General features: G+C 40.6%; 1 protein-coding gene across 1 annotated transcript in view; it reads left to right on the top strand.

Annotated features, from left to right (window-relative positions):
• Positions 1 to 11299: 11299 nt before the first annotated feature.
• Positions 11300 to 24654, top strand: part of AP3B1 (adaptor related protein complex 3 subunit beta 1) — a 160186-nt gene continuing 146831 nt past the window's right edge. The window contains exon 1 of the mRNA XM_052670188.1: positions 11300 to 11494. Coding sequence (XP_052526148.1) covers positions 11364 to 11494 — 131 coding nt within the window. The 5' untranslated portion in view covers positions 11300 to 11363. The remainder of the gene's footprint in view (positions 11495 to 24654) is intronic.

The following is a 24654-nucleotide window of genomic DNA, read 5'->3' as shown; positions in this document are numbered from 1 at the left end:
GCAGTCCCACTGGTTCTTATGGGCAGGATGAGGGATGACTGCAGTCTCTGCTTGAAATCAATTTCTGGCTGGTGAGAGAGGCAGTGCATTTTTAGTCATGCTCAGCTCCTGCTGGCTGCCCTGGTTTTGCTAAGTACATGCTCTTGGTTGAGTCTGTAGGGAAATGTAGATTAAATAATGAGCCAATACAATCTTCCTTGTGCAGGATTTGCACTTCTTTGATGTACTGCCTTTATGCCCTCAGTGGTGTGAAATGGTAGGATAGAATCAAGGATTTCTGACATTATTTTCAGGTACAGTGTCTCAATGCTTCTTCACTTTCAACTGCAGCATCCTGAGCACATGTTGAGACACAGTGGGTGGCTGAGAAGCCAATGAATGATTGGAGAAATAGCAACACGTAGTTTTGGTTTTGTTTTATTTGGTATTTCACATGTCTGAGCCTACAATTAAAAATTATCTGTGGCAGGGATTATGTACTTAGAGCATCAAACTTAAAAGCAAAATAGAATGGATACAAATCAGAACCAAGACTGCTGTAGAAAATTAGTTCACTGGATACAGTAATCTGCCAGTTTTCAAGTGACTGATGATCACAGAATAGCTGTATATGCTGATGCTGTGAATACTGGAAGGGTCTGTCACAGGAAATTTAGGTTCATCACATAAGTGAAACAGAATAAAGGAATTTTTTCATAGCATTTTAGAAAATTAATGGCAAGTAACTACTTAAAATTTCAGACTCCTTTGAAGTAAAGACTGTCTTCGCAAAATGACTTTCTAACTGACCTGGAGATATGAAAAAATGTGATGCCTGTCACTGACTGCAGTTCCTCCAAAAGCTTTCTGGGCCACAGCATGTGGCAAAATAATTTCTTCCATGAAAATTCCTATTTGTGCAAGAAATCCTCATGTAAGTAGCTATATTAAAGTTAATGGGTGAACTAATGAACTATGTGCAAAGCCAGGTCTCAGTATTTATCACCTCAAATTCCTTGCCAGATGCTCCTGAGACTGTAGAAATAAAAAAAAAATTGTTTTTTTTACATTGGATATTGTGAGTCTATATAACATCTATGAAGCAGTATATGTATGTTTATTACTGCCCTTTGAAAAAACTCATGTAACTCTTGGAAAAATTACAGATAATATTTTAATTGATACAGAACATAATAATGTGACTTAGGTTTGTATGTAAAATAATCCTCAAATTTGCATTAATAAAAATATCATTCATACTCTCCTTTGAAAGTGTTCAATTGATAATTCTTCTCTTGTGTAGCTGTTCATCAGTGAATGTTAGGGGGGACCCTGGGACTCTTATGAAAAATGGCTGTTGGTAATGTCTCGCATTTTCTCCATTATGTGTACAAATGGAAAAACTCCTAAGAAGTTAAAAATTCAAACACTGTAGTAGATTTATGTATTTCTTCCCTGTGACTTCCCATTTCTCAGTGGAAAACAAAGAAAAAAGCTGAACACGTAAACAATATACTAAGTAGAACTTAACAAGATCTGAGGGCATGACAGACCACCTTCTGTACTGTTGATCACTGACGGTTTAACTTGCAGAGTGCAAGAAGTAACTAACAAAACTCATACAGAGAATTACTAGATTCAGTGTAGGCTGAATAAATGTCATTGGTGCGTATCAACAAAATTAATGATGCTGTTTGTAGTCTGGCCTCATAAGTGCATACAAAGATCTATCTTTTTGTTTAGAGCACAATATTCTCACAACTCTTCATCCCCTGGGCAAGTTATTCACTATAGTCCATTGTAAATTAACTCATGGCTGTCTCCTTTCTCCACGTTACATCTTTACAGTTACTACGACTTTTTGTAAATATATTTCTAAATATAACACAGAAAAAGAAAGAAGTAACTGGTCATTATTGCTTACCTTGAACATAAAAGCAAGTTAAATAATATTTAGTACCTGCAGAAAGTTTCCTGTGAAAACAACTACCTCTTGTGCCCATAGCTGGAACTACCACTGAAAAGGCTAATTTTCATTTACTGTTCTAGAATAAACTATATAAATATATATGTGTGTGTGTGTGTGTTATTTCAACACCGACAAATGCTAATAATATTTTTCTTTATACCACAAAGCAAATACTTATCTGTGAATCATCCTTTTCCACCTACAGATTTATAAACACCAGCATAGAGCAAGTGAGGGAAAAGCCAGGTCTCCTGGGGATCAGCTAGGACCCTCCCCTGTCCCAGCAGCCGGGAGCGTTGGGCAGTCCCAGCCCCACTACTGCACACCTCCGTGGGGCTGCGGGCAAGACGAGGCCAGGACACAAGTCTGTTTACACAGAGAAGTTTTAACACCACTTTTATATAATGCAGCTATGTTAAGTCAATTTTGAAACTAAGTTTAATTCATTAATCTGAAAGGAATTTTAAGTGAAAAAAAAAATAAGGATCTGATAAGTATAAAGTTTTATTTGTGGTCTGGAGACTTTGAATTTACTTAATGTAGGTAGAATAGAACAAACAATATCAAATCCTTTAGAGAACAGATTTGATGTTTTTCATCTATGTATTCCGCAGATAATTGATTTTTTTTCTGTTATGTGTTCTTTCAACTCTTTTTCTAAAGCCACATTTTCTAGGTAATTTCCCTTTTGTCTTCCCATTTCCTGTTCCATGCAAATTTTACACTACTTCTCCTTGTATTGCTCTAGAGATTCTAGTATTTTACTTCCGTGTTACTGTCTCAAAAGCAAAACTACAGTGGGTCAGAATGAAAGGTTATCTCCTGGTCCCCAGACTCCAATAGAAAGCAGTAGAAGACAGTAATACAGCTTCATTTGAGAACTCCCTTAGACCTCTTTAATGTTTAGCATGATTTTTTTTTCATCTCTGTGATAGGAGAAGTTAAGTAGAAGTGTATGGAGAAATTAAGAACCATAATTATGAATGCTTAAAGCATCAGAGAAGAAATGAAGAAGTGTTGTCTTCAGGCAAACTGAGCTATTAAGTTCCTAGGTAACTTACAGTTCAAACTTGTTGCTTCAGGAAGCCTGAAAATTCTCCTCCATTTAAAAGTGTCTTGCTGGTGTACTCTGTTCTAGTGTTTACAATTGCTTATCCTTTAAAATGAGCATGCCTGAATTTAGACACTTTAATTCATTAGCAAGTTCTTAGATGGAAATAGCCTGATTCTAGATTCTAGAGGTACTAATTCTGTTTAAATTCTTTTCTGCTGAAAAAAATGTAAGTAGATCTTGTATGAAAATCAACCTCTTAGGGAACTAGACTGGTAAAATGCAGGTATGAGAAGAAAGTCACTAGCCATAACAAGAAGATAGGGTGAATAGGTGTCTGAGGATGTATGACTACTGAAAGCCACCTCAAAGGGCCCCAGACTTGGGGCCTGTGAATGGTGCTGGAGGAAATTGCTATGTGATCCTTGTCTCTGTTTTCAAGGAATAGGACAGTGTTCAAAACTACAACACAAATATTTTTTCAGGGCAGAAAGAATGCTATTTGGTTTCACAGCTGAAGCCTTTGGTGCTTTCATCTTCCTGCTTCCCCACCCACACATGTAGGTGAACATGTGCATGTGTGGAATAGTGCCGTCCAGTGTTCTATATTATCTTCTGCAAAGCCCAGTGCTCAAAGCTTTGCTGACGAGAAGCAGATGTAGACCACCCTGGCTGTTGTGTAGGTGTAGTATTCCCTGTTATCCCAGCTGCATTCTTCTTCCCACTCCCATCCACCCAGTGTCCAGACTATTGTGCCAGGTTCATCTTCGTCGCATGTTCAGTTCTAAATTTTTCAGGGTAGATAACACTCCTTTTATGCTGCTCCTTTTGTTCAACACTGGCCATTAATTTGACTTTCATTATCCCATCATTTTCTTCTTATAAAAATATGCATAAAATGCCTTGACTATTGGGTCACAACTCAAACCAGTAACAAACAGCTATTTTTCCCTGATGAAGACCCATTAAAGGAGGAAGTAAAAATCCAGTGTCATCCTTCACTAGCGTTTCATGAACCAGTCACTAATGATAAAAATAAGGAAGCAATGCAGACATCAAAGGACACAGAAGTAAAATTTTCTGATGAGAACGGTATCAGAAGGTTTACATGACATACTGTCAAATCTTTACACACTTTATTTTGTTTTGAAAGGAAATGTATTTAGGACCTCTGATAGTTGCTAGCTGCTTGGCTGATATTCTTTTGAGTAAGGGTCTTATCTCCACATATAGTAACTAATTTCCAGTTAAGTTTTGTAATTAAAGCCATTTTTTTTTTCTTTTGAGTTCAGTTGTGGAACAAAGAGATATAAAAGACTGGATGTTGTATTGAGGGACATGGTTTAGTAGGAGCTATTGGGAATAGGTGAACGGTTGGACTGGATGATCTTTTAGGTCTTTTCCAACCTTGGTGATTCTATGATTCTATGAAAAGGTGAAATAGGATTTTTCTCTTCAACACAGTCATCTTCTAGTTTCATCTGAAGACTTTCTATTAAATCATATTGGCTGTTTTGATTCTACTGAAAGACTGAATTCTTCTGTGGAGTACTGTACTTCATAACTATGCATCACTGAAGTGTTTCAATTGAAGAACTGTATAAGCAGCAAGATGTGAGCTGGTATTCCTGAGGGCAGAACAGATAGATCATCCTTGCTATGACATCTCCAGCACATTTTGAAGATAGCAGAGCTATAAACATTTACCATTTTTTAAGACTTATCATGGTGGTCCGTTAGGAGTGAATAGACACTTTCTTTCCCTTCAAAGGCAGTGTGGCAAATGAAAACTAAGAGGAATGTGTAGAACTGAAAACAAAGGATGTTTCTGTTTTTCTATGAAATAAAACAAGAAGCTGCTCTCATGTTTCAGATTTTAAGAGCATGTGATGTGTAGCCTGATTTGCCCTATATATGGCACTCTTCAACTACAGATATGGTAGAATGGTATGTTTCTGTTTCTTAAAAGAAGAAACTGAGAAGAAGAAATGTAGTATGAGTTTAATTTCTGTTCTACTGGACTTTAATACTGGACTTCACCGAATTTCATTTGGTGAAATGTGAATCATACTATTAGATGATACATGTAGGTTGCTCTGCATGTAATGTCTCCTATCTATTTCCATGGAAACTACAACAGAGCACAATACACTGTTACAAAGAGCACAGTAACACTGGTAGAATCAGTTCTCAACTACAGAACACTCTTTCAATGCAAGTTTGCTTCATCCCTCTACATCAGATGCCATTTTGTCAGAATGCCCCTCTGCTGCCATCTGTCACATGGCAACAAAATGTAATGGGATACTGGTAAGAAGGTTCAACTTCTACTGCCATAGCACCAACATTGTAAAATAGGCATTAATTTTGGAGCAATCTTCCTATATGCTAAATCTTTTCATTACTTGTGCTGAAAATCCTAGTTACGGAATGTGGACTGTTGGTGCTCCACAAAGTACTTTTGTGCAGTTTCTACAAAGTTGGCTCTTCACTTTTCAGCTGCTGAAATGTATTATAAGTCAGCAAGATATCCACACAATTACATAGCTGCAATAGTAATAGTGAATTGAAAAGTATCTCATAAGAACAGTTGCACCTGCAAATCTCCAATCTAGCACAAAACACTTAAATTTAAATTTGTCTAGTGCCAGAATCCTGTGGAGGAGATGCAGAACAAGGAGATTATATGATGTTTATCTGTAATAAACCTTTGGCTCAGGAAATTACTGAGCCAGAGATGTTATCTTTACATGTAATAACCTTTTCTTCTTTGAATTTGTCTTGTTGTTTTTGACTAATGAAAACTATTGGCATCAGCAACATCCATGGCAACTATTAAAATCTCTGCTTCAGTTGTGAACTCTTATTTCATTCCAAGATAAGAGAGATTGTTCAGCAGGAAGAAAAGTTTCCATGGCCTTTGAAGTTACAGGTTATGAGCGATCACTGTGACTGCAGAGGGAATTTGTGACCAAAAAAAAAAAAAAAAAAAAAGGCTGCTTTTATTTACTTGTCTGCAACTACATTTTGTGTATTCAGTGTTATTTCCAAGATAAATCTTTCAACTTCCTCATTCCTGATCTGCCAGGAAAATAATTTATGGCCTTTTCACCGCTTTCATATACAAGTGCACTTGAGTGTAGCAATTGCTTGGAGATCTGATTCTCAGCCAGCTCATTATGTTCTTTCTAGAAACCATTTAGAAATTATCATATCTTAAAAAATAAAAAAATAAAAAATCCAGTAGGATATGTAATATAAGTGTTTCACCCTAAGGAAAATATGAGGAGTAATCACTTCTTGGCATCATACCTTTCTTTTCCCTCTTTGTTACTCCTCCAGCAGAAGACTCTCCTACAGTTTTTTCCCGCAAATTTTATTACACGCTGTGTCAGAATTTTATCTTCTATAATTGCTTCCATCTGAAAGAGTCATGGTGTTTTTCTGAGCATTTATTTCTTATTTTCTCTTTCTTCTTACTAAGAAAAAGAAATTTTGCTTTTCCTCTATTGTTTAAGGGTAGGTTTTATATTTTAATTTACATTATAAATCAGATTCTATAACATCATTATGGATCTGATTAGTTTGTGTCCTCAAATTGCACCAAAATGCTTGAAAAGAAGTCCTATCTCCTTGGATGAGGAAATTTTTGTCTTAGGTTGTCTTTACTCACCTATATTGGGACAGGATGCATGCTAACAGCTGCAGAAGTAAGAAGGCAGTGTGTTTGAAGGACAGCGTGCTCCAGCTGTTCAGAAAATTGAAAGTATTTGAACGCTATGCTCGTACAACTTAGATAACGTCTGTTCCTATACTGCTGTAATCTATACCAGGACTGATGCATAGTTTGCTCTATGACAGAGAAGTTGCAGAATATTTACTTCTTGCCTTCTTTTGCTTGTGAGCAAGGGGCTCATAAGTGTCTTTTTTACTTTTTTTTCTTTTTGTTAGTGTCTGTGTTGCAATTGGTGTTCACTCAGTGGAAAACTGAATTACTAACTCACAACCTGAATAAAAGCTGTTTAGGTCAGATTATATTACTCTATGTTGAGTGGAAGATTGGGACACACTCCAAGAAGTCTTTATTATCCTGCCATTTCTTCTATGTATATTTGGCACTTTATTTCTGTGAAACAATTCACTTGCAGCACAGTGGAAAGCAGAAACAAACATGTATGTGTGTTAGCTATTCTAGTGCAGTTTGAAAGTAAAACATAGAGGATGTCTAAGTACATAGGAATGTGAAGGATGAAGTCCTCTGTAAGTACAGCTTGATTTTCTTTTAAAAAGTCAGGATTCATTAAGAACTGTTGTAGCATGGATTTACAAAGGCACCTAGCTCAATAGCTTTTCTAGGTTACAGCTAGTAGAGAGTACAATAAGGAGAGATAATCATAAACACATCGACTATGTGCATGTATCTTAAAGACTTTATTTCAAACTAGCTCAAAAAAACTTCAAAACAATTTTGCTACTTAAGAATTTTAACTAATAAACTGTAAAGTACTAATAAAAGCAAGAAAACCTGTGCTTTAATCTTTCAACAAAGGCAAAACCCTAATGAAGTTTGAAGCTAACCTCAACCTAATAGGCATATCCAGCCAGATATGTTACTGTGTAAGTTGTTTATACAGGCAAAAGTTTTTAGGGTATATTTGAACTCCATTACTTAAAGCAATAAAATACATTTTCTTCTAACTTAGCTAGGCTTTTGTGTTTTTGCAGATCAGAAAATCAGAAGATAAGTTGAAAAAACTATGCTTAAATTTGAAGAATTATTTTCTTCTTCAAATATTTTCTCTTTCACTCTCAACATCTGTGCTGTTTGTTTTCTGCTTTGCTTGTTTATCGTTTAATAAAAATCTTTGTAAGCATTGGAAGGAATATTAATTAATGAAGCCAGATGACACAAATTGTGTAAGTTTATAGTTCATAGAAAAACAATAGGAACAGAAGAGAATTTGGGAATTTCTGCTGGTTTCAAGAATGCATTTTTAGTAGCTCCGGTAGTGAAACTACTACTAAAGTTACTACTAAGTTACTAAAATGTAACTTAAAGTCAAAATTATGTAGGATCTGCAACATTTGTGTAGGATCTGCAATACCAGCACATTTTAATTGTACCTGAAACTATCAGCAATATAGAAAATACAAGCAAAATATTTAACATTGCAAAGTTTCTGTTACAGAGAGCTTGAATTCCATTAAAATAAGCTTCTGTACTAATGCATCTACTGAATTTGTTATTATAACAAGTAACATAATAATAACATGATCCACCAGAGGGCACCAAGTAAACACATGGCAACCCAGCTTTGCTGGAAAAAAAAGAGATATGATTCACTCCAAAACACACTGTAAAATACCTTTGCTCATTGTGGCTGAGTTGGACTAGATGACCTTTTGGGTTTGGTTACAACTCTGAAGATTCTGTGATTCCATCATCCTTGAGGGTACCTTCCAACTCAGGATATTCAATGAGCCTTTGATTACTGCCTATGATGTTTCTTGTGGTGTGGAAAAACCTGAAATACAGAATTCTGTAATCAATGAATGCAAATGCATTTAGATTCAGTGATACTGTAATCCAGAAATTTTGAAATAATCTTGTATGAGTATAAATTCAGTGTGCGAACACATCACTCCTGCAAGATTTTTCTGAGAAGATAATGCAACCCGGGGAAAGGCTATTCAATGAATGAGTATGGTGTATTTTCAAACAAAAAGAAGATAGCAAGAACTGAGGGCAAGAACTTGTACTAAGCCCTCCTCATATGACTTTTTTAAGGTACTTAGAAAAAGTTCATACAGTATCTTCTTTCTGTTGTCAGTTTCAAGGCCCTGCTGAGCTGTGCGTCACTGTTACTGTCTGTTTTTCTTTTCCTAACACAGTTACATGATCATCCTCCTCTGGAGCCCATTTGTTTGCCTTCTCACTTGTTCATATTCCCACAAGCTTATCTGGAGCAATCTACAAGCCTACTGTTCTTGTTTTCTTTTTTTCTGTTAATCCTTCCTCTAAGATTACTTTTTAAATGCTATGTGTTGTAATAAGAGAAGAATTAGCTGATTAAACTTAAGGTGTTTTATAAAGCAAAAAATGCATGTATTTTACAGCTTTACAAAGAAGCAAAGCAGCTTGAAACTTCTCTCTTCAGAAAACAGGCAGACAATCTCAAAATAAACTGGAACAGATCTACCACGGAACTATGGACTTGGCCACTTTGAACAGTGTATATGCCTTACACACAAATAAAAGATGTAAGCCAGGAGCCCTTATACGCAGATACAAAACCACTTACAAGACTGAAGTTCAAGTGCTCTCGTTACATTTTGAAATCAATGCAGGGTTTGAAAAACCTGATCTCAAAAGACTGCTGGTACGAGTTCTCAGATCTCTCTGTAGATCATAGCAGTAGTTCAAACTGTTAGGGGAGGAACAACTGTCCATTTTTATCTGATGTTCTCAGAATTCTCCCACAGCCTATTCTTTTTATTATTTATTTATTTATTTATTAATCTTTTGAAAATCAGGACCTAGGATTCCACCTGACTTTGTAAGAGGTGTCTCCCTCAAGTCACGTTACTGGAGGAGTATTGATAGGCACTGTGAGTGTTTGCAGTACTTATAATGAGATATTCTTATCTGTAAGGAAAGAAAATTAGAACTAGCTCCTGTGAGAGATTGAAAGGGGCAGGAGGAAAACAGGCAAATTTCAAGAAACATCAGCTAAAATGGTAGCAATACAAATATTTGCTTTGTGATTGGGAGCCAGCAGGGACCCCAAAAGTAATAAACACAACAATTAATATATTGGTAAATTGATAACTGATGTCCTCAACTTTATTTGCCTGTCAATGACCGGTTTTTTATCAGAAATGTATACAGAAGATGGTGAAAGATAGGAAATTCAAGTATCTGCTTCAGAAAATATTATGACAAACCATTTATTTTTCCCCTCTGCAAGATAAAAAGTATTGATTGTGAACTGTAACCTTTTGGAAATGAGTTCAGTTCTCAGGATGAAAAGGTTGGACTCCAGTAATGTAAGTTATGTCAGTAGACAGATAGACAGAAGGGCATTTTAATGAGCACAGATTATTTCTGAAACAGCGCTGGGGAAAGGAGAAGGAAATAGGATTGTAATATATATACTTTGTGGCCACTTGCATGCAAATTGCTGAATCTAAGCTGCTTCGCTGTTCTGGGCATGGTGAGTGTCGTTAACACTGTAAATGGCACCTATCATTGTCAAACTGTCAGGTCCTGAGCTGTTTCCTTTTCACTTTTCCCATGCCCTTTGTCTTGCACTCGGCTTTTAAGTAACTTCTTGAACATTCAGCAACCTGGGAGCAGACCCGCAGCAAAGTCAGTGTGTGGTGGTGTCAAGAACCAGCAAACGGTAAATTGAGAACAGAATCATAGAATCGCGTGACTTGGAAAGGACCCTCAAAGGCAGTCTAGTCCGTGTCCCATGCAGCGAACAGGACCACGTATAGCTAGACCAGGCCACTCAGAGCCTGTCCAGCCTGACCCTGAGTGTCTTCAGGGATGGGACACCCACCAACTCTGGGCAATCTGCTCCAGTGCCCCACCAACCTCACTGGAGAAAACTTCTCAAATGTCCACCCTTAATTTCCCTTCTTAATTTGAAAACATTTCCCTCTTTCCATCACCACAGACCCTGCTAAGGAGTCTGTCCCCTTCTTTCTGACAGCCCCCCTTTCGATGCTGACAGGCTACTCTCAGTTCTCCCCACGGCCTTCTCTACTCCAGGCTGAACAGCCCCAGCTCTCAGCCCGTCCTCATAGGAGTGGGGTTCCATCTGCTAGGCCATTTCTGTGGCCCTTCTCCGGACGCACACCGTCGGGCCCACATCTCTCCTGTACCGAGGACTCCACATCTGGACTCCTCAGCGGTAAGAATTACCAGAAGCAAAACAGAACAGAACTAGCGTTGCGCCTACACGCAGAAAACGGCGGTGCCGGACGAACGCCAGCGGGCTGGGAAGCAGCCCGCTCAAGAATTGCACTCCGACACTTCATAACTTTTTTTCCACTCCAGGGCATAAGAGGCACGGTAGGCCCAGCCCCGGCCCGGCTGCCGCTCTGAGCGGCGTTACCCGCCACCGTTCCCGGCCCGGACGAGACCCGGACGGCACAGCGCTCCCCCGCCGCCCTCTTCTCCCATAGCCCGGGCAGCGCCCCGGGCGAGAGAGGGGGCGGAGCGGGGCGGGGCGGGGCGGGGCGGGGCCAGTACCGAGCCACCCGCACGGCCCCGCCCCCGTCACGTGATCCGGTACCCGCCGCTTCCGGGAGGAGGGTGTGGGAGTGGCGCGCCGGTAAGTTTGTCGGAGCGGCGGTATGTCCGGCAACGGGATCGGCTACGGCGAGCAGGGCGGGGAGGCGGCGCCCGAACTGGCGCAGGAGGCGGCGCCCACCACGGCCCCTTCGGTACCCGCGGCCTTCGGGCTCTTCAGCAGCGACACCAAGAAGTAAGGGGCCGGGCCAGGCGGGGGGAGCGCGGCGGAGCATGACCATCTGCGTGGCCGTGGGCGGGGCGGGGCGGCGGGAGCCGCGGGACGGCGCTTCGTGGCGCCGGGTGCCTCGTGCTGCGCTTCCGGGCCTCCGCAGCCGACCCCCTGTAAAACTGCGCTGTGCTTGTGCGGCTCCGTGTGATTGATGTCTGGAAGGGAAAAAATGTACAGTCCTTCATCGTTTTCAGTAACCAGTTGTGATCACACTAAGTTTCGTTCTGCCTTAAAGCGTTTTTGGGTTTTGTTTTTTTTTTTTTTTTTTTTTTTTTTCTTTTAAAAAAGGCATTGGAAGTATTGTGGAAGCTGGAAGTGCAGAGGTCTGCCTTAGGGTGGGAGGGAGCCAGCAGCCACGCAGTCTATCAGAAATTAAAATGAGGAAATAAGGGTGGAAAGCCTTTCACTCCTTGAAAGAGAAGTGAGTTGGAGGGACAGACAGGACATGCAGTGGGATCAAGTGGTTTGCCGGGTGGGAATGATACCTTACAACACATTGGAAATCTATGCCTAGAGCAACAAGTAGAAAGGACCATAAACTGAAGCCTCGTGCACATTAGGAAATCAATCATCAGCTCTTCACTTTGATTGTTCTGCACAAAGAGAGCATCTGTGCTTAGAAACCTTGGCTGATGCGTTTTTTATGCCACAGTTAAGTAAATGGTAAGGCAAAGCTCCTGTGGCTGATGCGTCGCTCCTTGGGTCAGCTGTTGGTAGGCCTCATCACTTCACTGCACAGCTGCACTCGTCTTCCCTGTTGGCCCAATGTTTGTTCTGCTTTTGTTCAAACGTTAAGTGATCTGCCATGGATGCCCCTCTTACCTGTGCACTGTGTCTGATTCATGTTGTTTGCACCCTTCTCTTTTTGTCCCTTTCTGTAGAAACACTTTTGTGCATTATTTTTTTAATCATTGTTCTCATTCCTCTGTTCTGCAGAGGATAATAGCCCTGGTCATTGTTCATGGCCACAATTCTATGTATAAACTCACTTCATCCTAGATTTCACACTCTTTTGCAGGTTAAATATAGAGTTTTTCTAGCTGGAAAAAAAACAAAGTAATTTTAGCAGAAGCTGCCCAGTGGTTAGGGAGATTCAGCTCTGGCATCTCAAGGCTTAGTATATATGTGTGTGGCTTTCTATGAATATGAAAGAGCCAGAGTAGCTCAGGAGGTTGTGATTTGTGTAGCTTATTAATTATTGTTTCAGGCTTGCTTCTGTAGGTAAAGGATGGGAGAGGAGATCCCTGAAGAAGAGGCTTGGGAAGAAGTAGGTTTTTGTTTCTTGGTTTTTGTAGCTGACAAACAAGTCTTTGCTGAAAGTAGAAGTTATCCTTGATTTTGAGCCTGTGTGGTAAACTCTTAATCTGCACTGGAGGCGTGAGGAGTGAACACTGCAGGAGAGATTATGAAACTTGCAAAGTGTGAAAAAGCCAACATTCTACTACTGGGCTGCAAGTGCAGATTATTGTTAGAGAAACAGGCTGTCTGCATTGTGCCATTTGGGGGAAAAAAAAAAAAAAAGTAGTAATTTATTCAACAAATTTCCCATATTCCATAATCAGAGCAAAAAAATATCCAGAATCTGGAGCTCAAATGGAGATCTCAGAACAGTGCTTGTAGCTCAGATGAACGTCCAGTTTGGCTGGGAGGGTAGGGTTGAATATGCCCAATGCCACAGCTTAACTGCCAGTTTCACCTCTTGGAAAGCATCCTGTTCCATTCTCCCCCAGTCCCATAGCTGTCCCTTTTTCATAGGTCTGTACAATGGCCTCAGTAGCTGTACTAAATGAAGTATAAAGGAGCACCAGTACCCCAGTATACCTAAAAATTCCTGCAGCTGCTTTGGTGTTGTAAGGACTAGGAGTGCCTGAACCTTATCTATTACAGCACTAACTAGTACTTTGGTCTTTCCTGACCAAACTACCACCAGGAATTTTACTGACAGGCCCAGATCGTGTACTTTTTGAGGATTTATAGCCCATCCTCTTTTCTGCGGATAGGTAGTTAACAAATCTGCTGCTTGTTCTATCGCCTACAATGAATCGGATATCAACAGGAGATCATCAGTATAATGATACAAAATAACATTATCAGGTTTCTTCCAATCAGCCAGGTCACTAAATTATGACAGCGCGTTGGCGAATGCACGTACTCCTATGGCAGGACCTGAAAGTCCACTGCATGCCTCCCCATGTAAATGCAAACTGATCGTGCGATTCTTTAGCAATTGGAATACTGAAGAATACATTTGCCAAATCTAGGACACAGTGGTAAGTTTTTATCTCTCTACTCAATATATCCATTACAGAGGCAATATTGGGTATGGCCGCATGAATAGGTGGCATGGCCTTATTTAACTCTCTGTAGTTTACCGTCATTCTCCATGTTCCATCTCACTTCTACACTGGCCATATAGGGGAGTTATACAGTCTGTGTGTAAAATGCCTGCTTTTTCTAATTCCTGCACTGTTCTTGATATTTCATCTTACTACCCGGGAATCTATATTGTCTTACATTAGTAATCCGGCGCAGTTTTTGCAGGCAAATGGGCTTATGCTTCACATGGCCTCTCAATGTTGCCTGCACTGCCTGGACACTAATAACTTTGTTGGAGTCTGAACTCTTCCACAGTCATTTGGAGAGCCACACCCCATAAAAATATCTATGCCCAGGATGTATTCTTGGACTTGGGCAATAGATACGTTATACTCCCAGGGTGGGAGACACCCAACCCCCAATTTCCAACAGGTCTGGGTGACTAGAATGGTCTATCTCCCAAAACCTCCAATCATTACTCTATTACCATTAAATCTAGTTGGATCTCCATGGATTATTGATGTTTCTGCCCTTGTATCTATAGTGCCATAACTCTTTGAGTATTCTTTTGAGACCAGAAAATCGTCAATTCCATGTTGTACCTCTGATCCCTTCTGGAGTCCCTAAGGGGACTAACATTGCTTGTCACACCATCAGCTGTGCTATGGTCAAATCTTTTGTTTCTGATGGCCTGAGACGCCTGAGGGGGCTTCTTTTTTCTAATTAGGAATTATGAAATCCTCTAGGTTCCATGTTGATGTTGGTACTCTATCTATAACTCTTACCCTCGTTTTTTTTTTTTTTTTTTAGGGTAAATTTGAAATTTCTGATCATCCTTCTGCTGTCTCCAAAGCTGAAGGAGGATGTGATTGGGCTGGCAGTCAATTTTTGCGAATTGGACCCCAGCCCGGATAAGATTGTTAAACATTTGCTTCCTGGAAACCCTTACAGGCCCCAGTTGAGGATTTCGTAGAACTAGCTTCTTAATTTTAGTTACTGGGAGTACCTTCCTGTACTGCTCAAATATTGAGTCTGGTCCACAAGTGCTGTGTCTTCCCCATGTCTGCCACTAATTGGGCAGCCTATTGGACCACAGACTCTGAGGCCACTAGGGGGTTCAGTGTAGAAGCTAGGGTCCCATATAGATGGTAAGGGGTCTGTTGTAAGATCAAGTATCTCATACCTGCCGAAAATCTTACCATATCTGGACTTTCGAATGAGTCTTCATATATTCCCTCCCTTATGCCCAGTTCGCAAATGTAATTTTGAAGGTCCTCCATGTATTTAATGGCATATCTCATTTGTTTGGCCGTACCATTAGTTGCCATTAGCCAATTGGTTTTCATTAGTACATTGGATGCCTGCATATAATCTTTGCCTAAGAGCAGGGTGCATTGTCATGGTGGCCAGTTTAGATATGTCCGCCCCATGAACCATGATGCCTTCTGCTCCTGAATCCCGTAGTCTTAGTAACCAAGTTGGTACGCTTTCTTTTGGTTCCTGCCAGAATTGTTGTACCACGTCCATTAATTCTGTTGGCATGTACGGCCTAGCTGCTACATGTAAATGTGTCTGGGCAGACAGCCACTGATAAGGGGGCACCCCTGCTGGTCTATCTTGTATTTTCTTTGTTTTTTGGGGGTTATAATGGGGTGGAGCTCTAGGGAATCACAGGGGGAGCCTCTAGATCTGATTTAGGATTTTTATTTGCCTGCTCAAGAGCCAGGTCCGTTGTTTCAGAAATGTGGTCGTTATAATTGAAATACAGACCTGGCCTATTGGAAGATGCAAAGTTGTTTTTTTTTCCTTTTAGTATACTAAGTTGCTGTTCTAATTTTTCAGTACGATCTTTCAATAGCTGGTTGTCACTTTCTAAAGTATTGGCTCTCATTTCAGCTTGGTTTAAAGCATTCAACAGTGGCCATGCCATTGTAGAGGCAACTAAATGCTATTCTTTTGGAGTTAGTATGTCTTTATCTAGGCCTTGAAAATCTGCCGCCATGCAGAATGGGGAAATATTCCCCATAATTTGCTGGGGACTCCATTTTTCAATTATGGTTGCCAACGCATAATAAGGGAACCCAGAAATCCTGCAATCTGTCCAGAGATCATTTTATCTTGGAGGATAATGTTCTCCTCCCTGACCCATTTCATAGATATTCCAAGGAAAAGACATTATATATTTTCTAGTCTATTTGGCATGCTTGGCTTGCCAAGTTTAAGATCAGTAAGTATACAGATGTAGTAAAGTATTGGATGATCAATAAGTATACAGAGAAGTTAGGCTAGTAAGATTATCACATTGGAAAAGATAATCAGAGATAAATGAAAAGTGCTCACAAGAAGTGATCTCCAGAGAGAGATCCTTCCTCAGTGGCATTCAGCCCTTAAATGGGATCTAGGAGAGGTGGAGTCAGGCTCCACCCCTTCTGATCACATAGGTGAACTGCATTCACCTGTGCTCCCCTGGCTGACTCAGTGCTTGCCTCAGGTGGTCAATCAGAGGTTCAGGCCATGATCCAACAGTTCCCATACACCCTCAGCACAGAGACAGGCACATAATGTATGTCCTAGAACATCACTTGTCTGTTGATCCAGAGATCCACACTTGCCTGCTGCAAGTCTGATGCCTAAGGTCAGCCTCATATAAACTAATTGTAACTTTTTAAAACTTATTCAGTAAAAATACACAGCTGAAGTACTTCCTACCTGAACGTTTTAAGTTCTGGGTAGCGTGAAGAGCCCGTGTTTCTTTCTGTCCTGCTAAAGCTTCCTTTTTTAGCTTTATCAATTCTATGATTCATTCATAAATTTTCAATTCCAAATAGAGTCTTTATTTAATGGGCATGGTATTTTCTCAACATGTCAGTATTGTGGTTTGATTGAGACGTGTTTTCAGTATTGAAAATGCTTCAGGGTCTTGAACTTCTGTCATGTAATCTTGCATTGGAATAAGTGGAATTGTGAGAAGATCAATGAGGATGATCTTTGAAACAGACAATAGTATGCCACAAAGAAGTGGCTACAGATTGAATGTGCAGATATCACATTTCTTGCTATTTAATGCATTGTATATGTCCAGTGCAATTAAAAAAATCTGAGATTGTCAAAATAGAATATAGATCTACTTTAGTCAGGTAACCATGTAAATATTCAGGACAACAAAGTGAGAAAAGATGGAAATTTTCTAAACCCTTTTGTAATAATTATCATTAAGTATAGTATATACATAAGGAACTGTTATCTTACTTGCTAGTTTTGTCTGAAGTGGAACAGTTCTTAAATAAGAAGTTTCACAACAAAGATGAGGTTAGGGTTGGCTTTTATTCAGATTATTGAATCCTGGCTGAAAAGACAAATATAACGTGCCATTGGCAGGTATTTATTACTTTAAAAAAAAAGTTGAAAGAACACAAGATTGAACTTTTGATAATTAGATCATTTCAAATAAATGCCACGTACCTGGTGGTGTTCAAGGCCAAGCTGTGTGGGGCCCTGGGCAGCCTGGTCTGATGTCTGATTAATGTCTGGTGTTGAAACAAGGTGGTCTATAATGTCCTTTCCAACCCAAGCCATTCTGTGATTTTTATGAAATAAGAAATAGATGTGGCATGCAGAAGATGGCACATTTGCCATTGTGCTCATCTTTTAAATATCTCAGTAGCTGAATTATTAGAACATTTTCTGTACCTGAGATGAGTCAGTCTAATCTACATGAAATGGACCCATTGCATGACTGGAGGTGGCTATGCTTCTTCTCCTTCAACTTTCCTTCCCCCACATTCATCACATGAGCTGACATATGATTCTATGTATGGTATTCCTTTACACACCTTGTGTGATTACATTGTAGGGTCATATTCATATGCCCTGGTAGGTAGTCTTGTATTTACCTGTGAATTGATTATATCCAAGGCACAGATCTCTCTACCTGTTCCAAATGTACATAAATTTATATTCCCCAAAATTCTGAAGAAGAAGAAAATGCATCAGGTTGTTGATTACCAGAATAATGGAGATGGCACATACACTCTAAACAGGAGTATTCAGGGGAAAAATTTTAAGAGCTGAGAGGTCAAGAAAGTCATAGACTGTATGGACCTGTGGACCATAGACTTCTCCTCCGTTGTCTAGATTGGTAGAATTGATGGAGTAGGAACTGTTTAGGTAGAAGACTGTCAAAATTATCTCTGTAGCATGGATAGTTTCACAGAATGGTGAAAAGATGGAAGGGACCTTTGGAAATCATCTGGTCCAACTTGTGCTACAAGCAGAGACTCCCAGAGCGGGGTGCACAAGGCGACACCCAGGTGGCTTTTGAAGATTTCTGAGGAGACTGTACAACCGGGTGACCTGTGCAGGTGCTCCATCATCTGCACAGCACAGAAGTGCTGCCTACTATTCAGAGGGAGCCTCCTGCATTCTAGTTTGCCTCTCATCCTGTACTGAGCACCACTTGAAAGAGCCTGTTTTCTTCTTCTTTGTGCCTTCCATTCAGGTATTCATAGGCATAGAAGAGGAAGAGATCCTTCCTGAGCTTCCTCCGGGCTGAATAGCACCAGCTCTCTCTGTATGACCTCATGGGAAAAATGTTCTATTCCCTGTATAATTTTCGTGACCCTCCATTTGTACTCTGTCCAGTGTGTCCATGTCTCTCTCTCTCAGAGTGGGAGACCTAGTGCTTTAGGTGTGGCTGTATTAATGCTGAGTGGGCAAAAAATGGGTGAATGGTGTCCCTTAGAGGTCCCTCCTGAATCTGACACTTCTTAATGTATTTGTCAATAACCTAGATGATGAGATCAAGTACATCCTCAGCAAGTTTGGAAACTATACCAAGTGAGTGCTGCAGTTAGAATCGTGGAACATCCTGTGTTGGAAGGAACCCATGGGGATCACTGAGTCAAACTCCAGGTTCCATATAGGAGCACACAAAAACCCAGGCACATAACTGAGAGCTTTGTCCACTGAAGGCTCAGTGCTATGAATCTGATAATATGCTAGAAGGGAGGGATGCAATTCAGAGGGACATGGACAAGCTTGAAAAGTGGGCCCATGTGGACTAAATGAGGCTCAAAAGTGTTGCAGTTGATTGTGTCAACACCAGGTAGTTGTGTAGACTGGGAGAAATCCTTGTGAGCAGACCTATCTAGACAGAGTTAGAGATTTTTGGCAGATGAAAAGCTTGACATGAACCAGCACTGTGCATTTGCAGCACGGAAGGCCAGCTGTCTTCTGGACTACATCCAAAGAGAGGTGGTCAGCAAGGAGAGGAAGGTGACTGTCCTCCTCTGTCCTGCTGTTGAGTGGCCCCATTTTCAATACTGTGACCAGGCCTGGGGCCTCCAGCACAAGAAAGACATAGATCTTATTGGGTTGAGTCTAGAGGAGACCACAAAGATGATCAGAGGACTGAAGCATCTCTTGTGTGAAGGAAGTTTGAAGGAGTTGGGCTTGTTTATCTCGGAGAAGAGAAGACTCCGAAAGACCTCACTGCGGCCTTCTAGTATGTAAAAGCTTAAAAATAGGCCAGAGACCAACCTTTTCCATGGGTAGATAGCAATAGTTTAAAGCCATTCCCTTTTCTCATGAAAGAGGGTATATTTGGATTGTATATTGGGAATCTTTTTTGTTCAGGATGGTGAGACACTGGCGCACTCTAGCTGCCCAGAGAAGCTGTGGGTGCCCATCTCAAAGGTGTTCAAGACCAGGTTGGATGAGGCCCTGGCGAGTCTGATGTGGTTGGTAACCTGCCCGTGATAGTGTTGGAACTGGGTGTTTTAAGAACCCTTCAAGCCAAGCCACTTTGTGATTCTATGCTTGTGTGAAGGATTGCTTTACTTGACCTGCTGGTAATGTTTTGCCTAACACAGACAAGAATGCTGTTAGCCTTTTTAGCAGCAAGGACATGCTGCTGACTCGTATTCAACTTGGTGCCCACCAAAACTCGAGGTGCTTACCTGCAGAGCATCTTTCCTTCTGTTTGTGTGGCACATATGTGTCAGCTGCTGCCCCCAGTTTCCTACGTCCTTGAATTCACTGAGACTGCCCTCTGCCCCACTGTTCAGATTGTTAATGAAGATGTTAATCAGGACCCAGTATTGACTCTGTAGGTACAACTAACTATGCTTTACACAACTAATCACTACCCTCCACATCCAGCCATTCAGCCAGTTTCTGATCTACCTTACTGTTTCTTCACCCAGCCCATACCTCAGCAGTTTTACTATGAGGATCTTATGGGGGGCAGCATCAAAGGCCTTACCGAAGTCCAGGAAGACAATATTCACTGTAGTGTGCCGTCGTGCAGTGTAGTTTGATGTAGTTTGCCACAGTTAATGGGATATTTTTCCTTACAGTATGTAATGTTGCTGCATGTAAAATGATAAAAAGTCTAACCACTTCCTGATTTTAAAGAAAAAAAACAGAGAGAGAATTAGTTTGCAGAATCCATGTTGGTTGCATATGCTACACTGATGCTATTATTGCCTACCCCTGTTAATTCCATGTGCATAGAGGATTTTCATGTACATTAATTGCTTTGTAATAAAAAAGTACACTAATGTTAGGTTCTTTGAGGCAATGTGAATTCAACAATGTAGCTAGCTGTTGCTTTATCTGAATCCAATGTAAAAAAATTACGAGTAAACCCAATGAGGAACATCAGCAGGTACTCAGAAGTATAGTATTGAAACAGATGGCAAAATTTGTAATAATCATTTTGAGCTTAACTGATTTGTATCTTTAAGCTATACTCCTGCCAAACAAAATACAAGTGTAATTTATTAGAATTTTTTTCCTGTGGATCTGTATTAAGCATTTGGTTGAACTATTCATTGGGAAACTCAGCAGGGCTGTAAAACCCCTTTTTTTTTTTTTTTTTTTTTTTTTTGCTGCAATATGCAAGCTTGTTTTGGAGAGAGTTGATCTAAGGTGGTGATTTTATTAAGGTACTCATTCCCCAGTTCCCTGTACACAAGACTCTTCCAAATTCATCAAAGCTAAAAACTTGCTTTCAACAGCTGCCAGAGATGTTCTTGGAGTCTTCAGCTAATCTAGGTTTACCTTAGCATATCCTGTTCAACCAGTCATGGAAAGCTTGTATAGACTTCTGTTTATGAAATTCTTGGAGGAGAGTCCAGGCCTAATAATCAAACTCGATGCATACAGTAGCTCATTGGCATGTCCATTCTCTTTTCCCATCTGTTACAATGGCACGGTGCCCACTGATATGGTGATATGCCAACCTCAGCAAGGTGCACAAGCCAGTGAAGAGGCATGGTTTGGGTAAAAAGGCAACTCTAGAAGATAAAATCTGATCCCAATGGTCAGTACAACAATAGGAACAAAATGCAGAGTATGAACAGAAGCAGTGTTGCAGGGCATTTCCCCAGTTGAAATGGATAGGATCTGTTGGAAAGTGACACACAGTGGGTATGTTCTTATGTCCGTGCTCTTGGCACATATGAGAATGTAAGCAATGAACTGTTGATTTACTGTGATTTTTCTGTAATGTAGTGACTGATTTTTATATTTTTCAAGCCCTAGGTTTTTGCTATTGGTGTATTTGTTTGTTTGTTTTCCAGAAACAAGAGTTCAAGGTCTTCACTGTGGTTTCTAAATATTTACTGTACTTATGTAACATATTTGCTGTAGACAGTATGATCTGCATGGTGAATGGCATTAAAAATGTTTTTCAGTAAGCATTGTTACAAGGCTGACACTTGCAAAAAAAAAGTTCTGCTTTTCTCAATATTATCCTAGCCTATGTTCCATCTTGCTCATAGTAGTTTTCTTGAGAAAATTAGAATTCCTTAGTTAAATATTTCTGGTGTTCTGGTAGAAAATGAAGAGCGGTACATTATAATGCTCTTAAGCAGTATGTCTGAAATTTGGCATATATCCGTGAATATACTGACACTGTTGTAGATTCTGTCAGTGACAACACCATTTTTTTTACAGGTATCTACAGGAAGCATTAGCGTTTTCAGGAATGCTGGAAATACTAACTTCTTACTCTCCTAACTCTTCTCACATCTATTAATGTCTTTAAGTGTGTCTATGAATTCTGAACTCTGGCCTGCTCCAAGGCAGGCTAAAAATGGACACAGTTATGGAGATGGCGGTGATAGTTCAGGTGCCACTTCTTCAGACTTTAGGAAGGCTGGTCCCTGTTGCCAAAAAAGATTTTTCACTAGCAGAAACATTGCTGTAGCTTTGAAGGTGTTGGTGCTATCAGAGTAAGTTGTAAGCAGTGGTCTTGCATGATTGTTTGAAGGGATGACAAAAAATAATCTTTCTTTCCAGTTGGGAAGTAGGGTCTCCAACAATTTCAGAGGCATTAGATGATCTCCAATTAAATCACAGTCCTCTCCAGAAGGTCTTTCAGACTACTGTGTCATATTGCTGTCTCGTTAGAGCTTTTGAAGTGTAGGTTGTTCATTGAAGTTGGCAGTAGCAGCATTTTCTGGATGTTCCTGCACTGATTTGCTCAAGCACAGGTCAAGTAGCAGCGTAACTTGTCAGCAATGACTAGGAAACATGTATTAATTTAATGTATTTCTATATTTTTGCTTACTAAGGATGAGACTACCTACACTGTGTAATGACGTCTGTTTTGAAAAGCTACTGGCAAAATAGTCATTTAAGGAGTTAATTATCTTGGTCAGCTAACTGTAACCTGCCTTGTTCTTCTCTGTGACACTCAGACATACATGATAGTGTATTTCCTTGCATCTCTGTAGGCTACATTTTAAAAATAGGCTACTCAGAATGTGAATTTTGTATTTCTTTTTCAGATTGAAAAGAAAGTTAGGTGAGGCTGAAAAGGAAGTAGGTGATTTCTCATCTCATCATTTCTCTTTAAATCGCAGTATAATTGACTTGTCTCCCTTAAAATAATAGTTGAATTCTAAGGTAAGATTATGAACTAAAAATATGTTATAATGAGAAAGGGTGGCAATACTGAGTAGCACCACAAGATGTCATTGGAACAGTTTGTGCAATAGAATGAAATGCTCACAGTGAAACAGAGATTTCTTAATTTCCTGCTGAAAAAAGAACTCAAATCATCAGCAGAATAAACTCAAATCATAGCATGTATTCACTTCATTTTTCCATGTTGTATGGCTTTGAAATCAATTTGTGGTTCTCTTGTCAGTGTTGTATACAGGCTTGTTCAGGCAATTGCATGAACTCTAGACTAGAGTAAACAAATTTATTTTAAAGATTTTACAGTGCCTGTAGACTGAAAGGGGGGAGAGTGGGGGAGGGAACCCTGATTTTTATGAAGGGAAAGGACATAGAGAGTGTTAAGGTATTTCTTGAACTCCAGCAGTTCAGGGCAGTGCCCACTGCCTTGGGCAGTCTATTCCATGTCTACCACCGACTGGAGCAGAACCATTTCCTAATACCCCCAGACCCTCCCCTGATCCAGCTCCATGCCATTCCCTCAGCTCCTGTTACTGTCACCAGAGAGAACAGGCCTCTCCTCAGCCTTCTCTGCTCTGGGCCGAACAATCCAAGAGACTTCAGCTGCTTCTCATTCGTGTTACCCTCCAGACCCTTTATCATCTTGGTAGCCCTGCTTTGGACATTCTGTCCTTCTTATATTGTGGCACGCAAACCGTATCCAGTGCTGGAGGTGTGGTTACACAGAGCAGTGTGTGGCAATCCCTCCCCTCTTGCACCTACAGAGGAATAACCACATGCATCAGTATTCAGCTTAGGGGATGACGTGCTGGAGAGGAGCACTGCAGGGAAGGACCTGGGTGTTCTAGTGGACAACAGGTTGGCCATGAACCAGCAATGTGCCCTTGTGGCCAAAAAAGCTGATGGTATCCTGAGGTGTTGTCTTGATCCAGTTATAGGAGGGAGAGAAGGTTCTTTTTAATGTGTGTATACCTGGAAGCAAGATTAAAACACAACAGGTCAGTTGTTTGCCAGACCAGTTTATTAGAAATCCTAGTCACTAAGATGGGGAGGGGAAGACAGGCGATCGTCCCCCAGACTCCTGTGTGAAGCTGGAGTTACTTGATCATGGACCAGGTTTTCTGCCAGTAACACTCCTAGACACTGTCTTTTGAAGGCAACCATCTTCAAATAAATGCTTTCAAATGTAAAATTGTGCACACAGTGATGTTGACTGTCACATGGTGACATCCACCACTCACGCCCTATGTAAGTTAGAGTCTTGCAAAAAATGCCTCAGAAAGTGAGCTTTGAGTGAAGAAAGAAGGGCTCGGACAGGTGCATTAAAAAGAGTGACCAGCGGGTTGAGGGAGGTGATCTATCCCCTCTACTCTGCCATGGTGAGGCCACATTTAGAATACTGTGTCCATTTCTGGGATCCCCTGTTCAGAAAAGCTGGGTATCTCCTAGGAGAAGTCCATCTGAGAGCAACAAAGATGACCGAGGACCTGGAGCATGTCCTTAGGGAGGAAAGGCTGAGTAACCTGGATCTGTTCGGCCTGGGGAAAAGAAGACTGAAGGGTGTTCTGATTAATGTTTATAAACGTCCACATGGAGGTGGGAGGCAAATGGATGAGGCCAGGCTCTTCTTGATGGTGTTTAATGGTAGAACAAGGAGGGATGCCCTAAAACTTGAGTACAGGAGGTGTCATACTAGCATGCAAAAAGTTGAGAGCACTGCAACAGGTTGCCCAGAGGGATTTTGGAGATTACTTCTACAGAGATATCAAGACCCCACCCCTGGACGCTTATGCTTTAGCAGGGGATTTGGACTTGATGATCTCTTGAGGTCCTTTCCTTTCTCAAAGATAGGACTTAATTAATGTAGAAGCGCCAAGGCG

The sequence above is a fragment of the Tympanuchus pallidicinctus genome, unplaced genomic scaffold, assembly GCF_026119805.1.
Source record: "Tympanuchus pallidicinctus isolate F22 unplaced genomic scaffold, pur_lepc_1.0 scaffold9, whole genome shotgun sequence".
In the NCBI taxonomy this organism is placed as follows: domain Eukaryota; kingdom Metazoa; phylum Chordata; class Aves; order Galliformes; family Phasianidae; genus Tympanuchus; species Tympanuchus pallidicinctus.
This window is presented reverse-complemented; position numbering and strand designations above follow the sequence as displayed.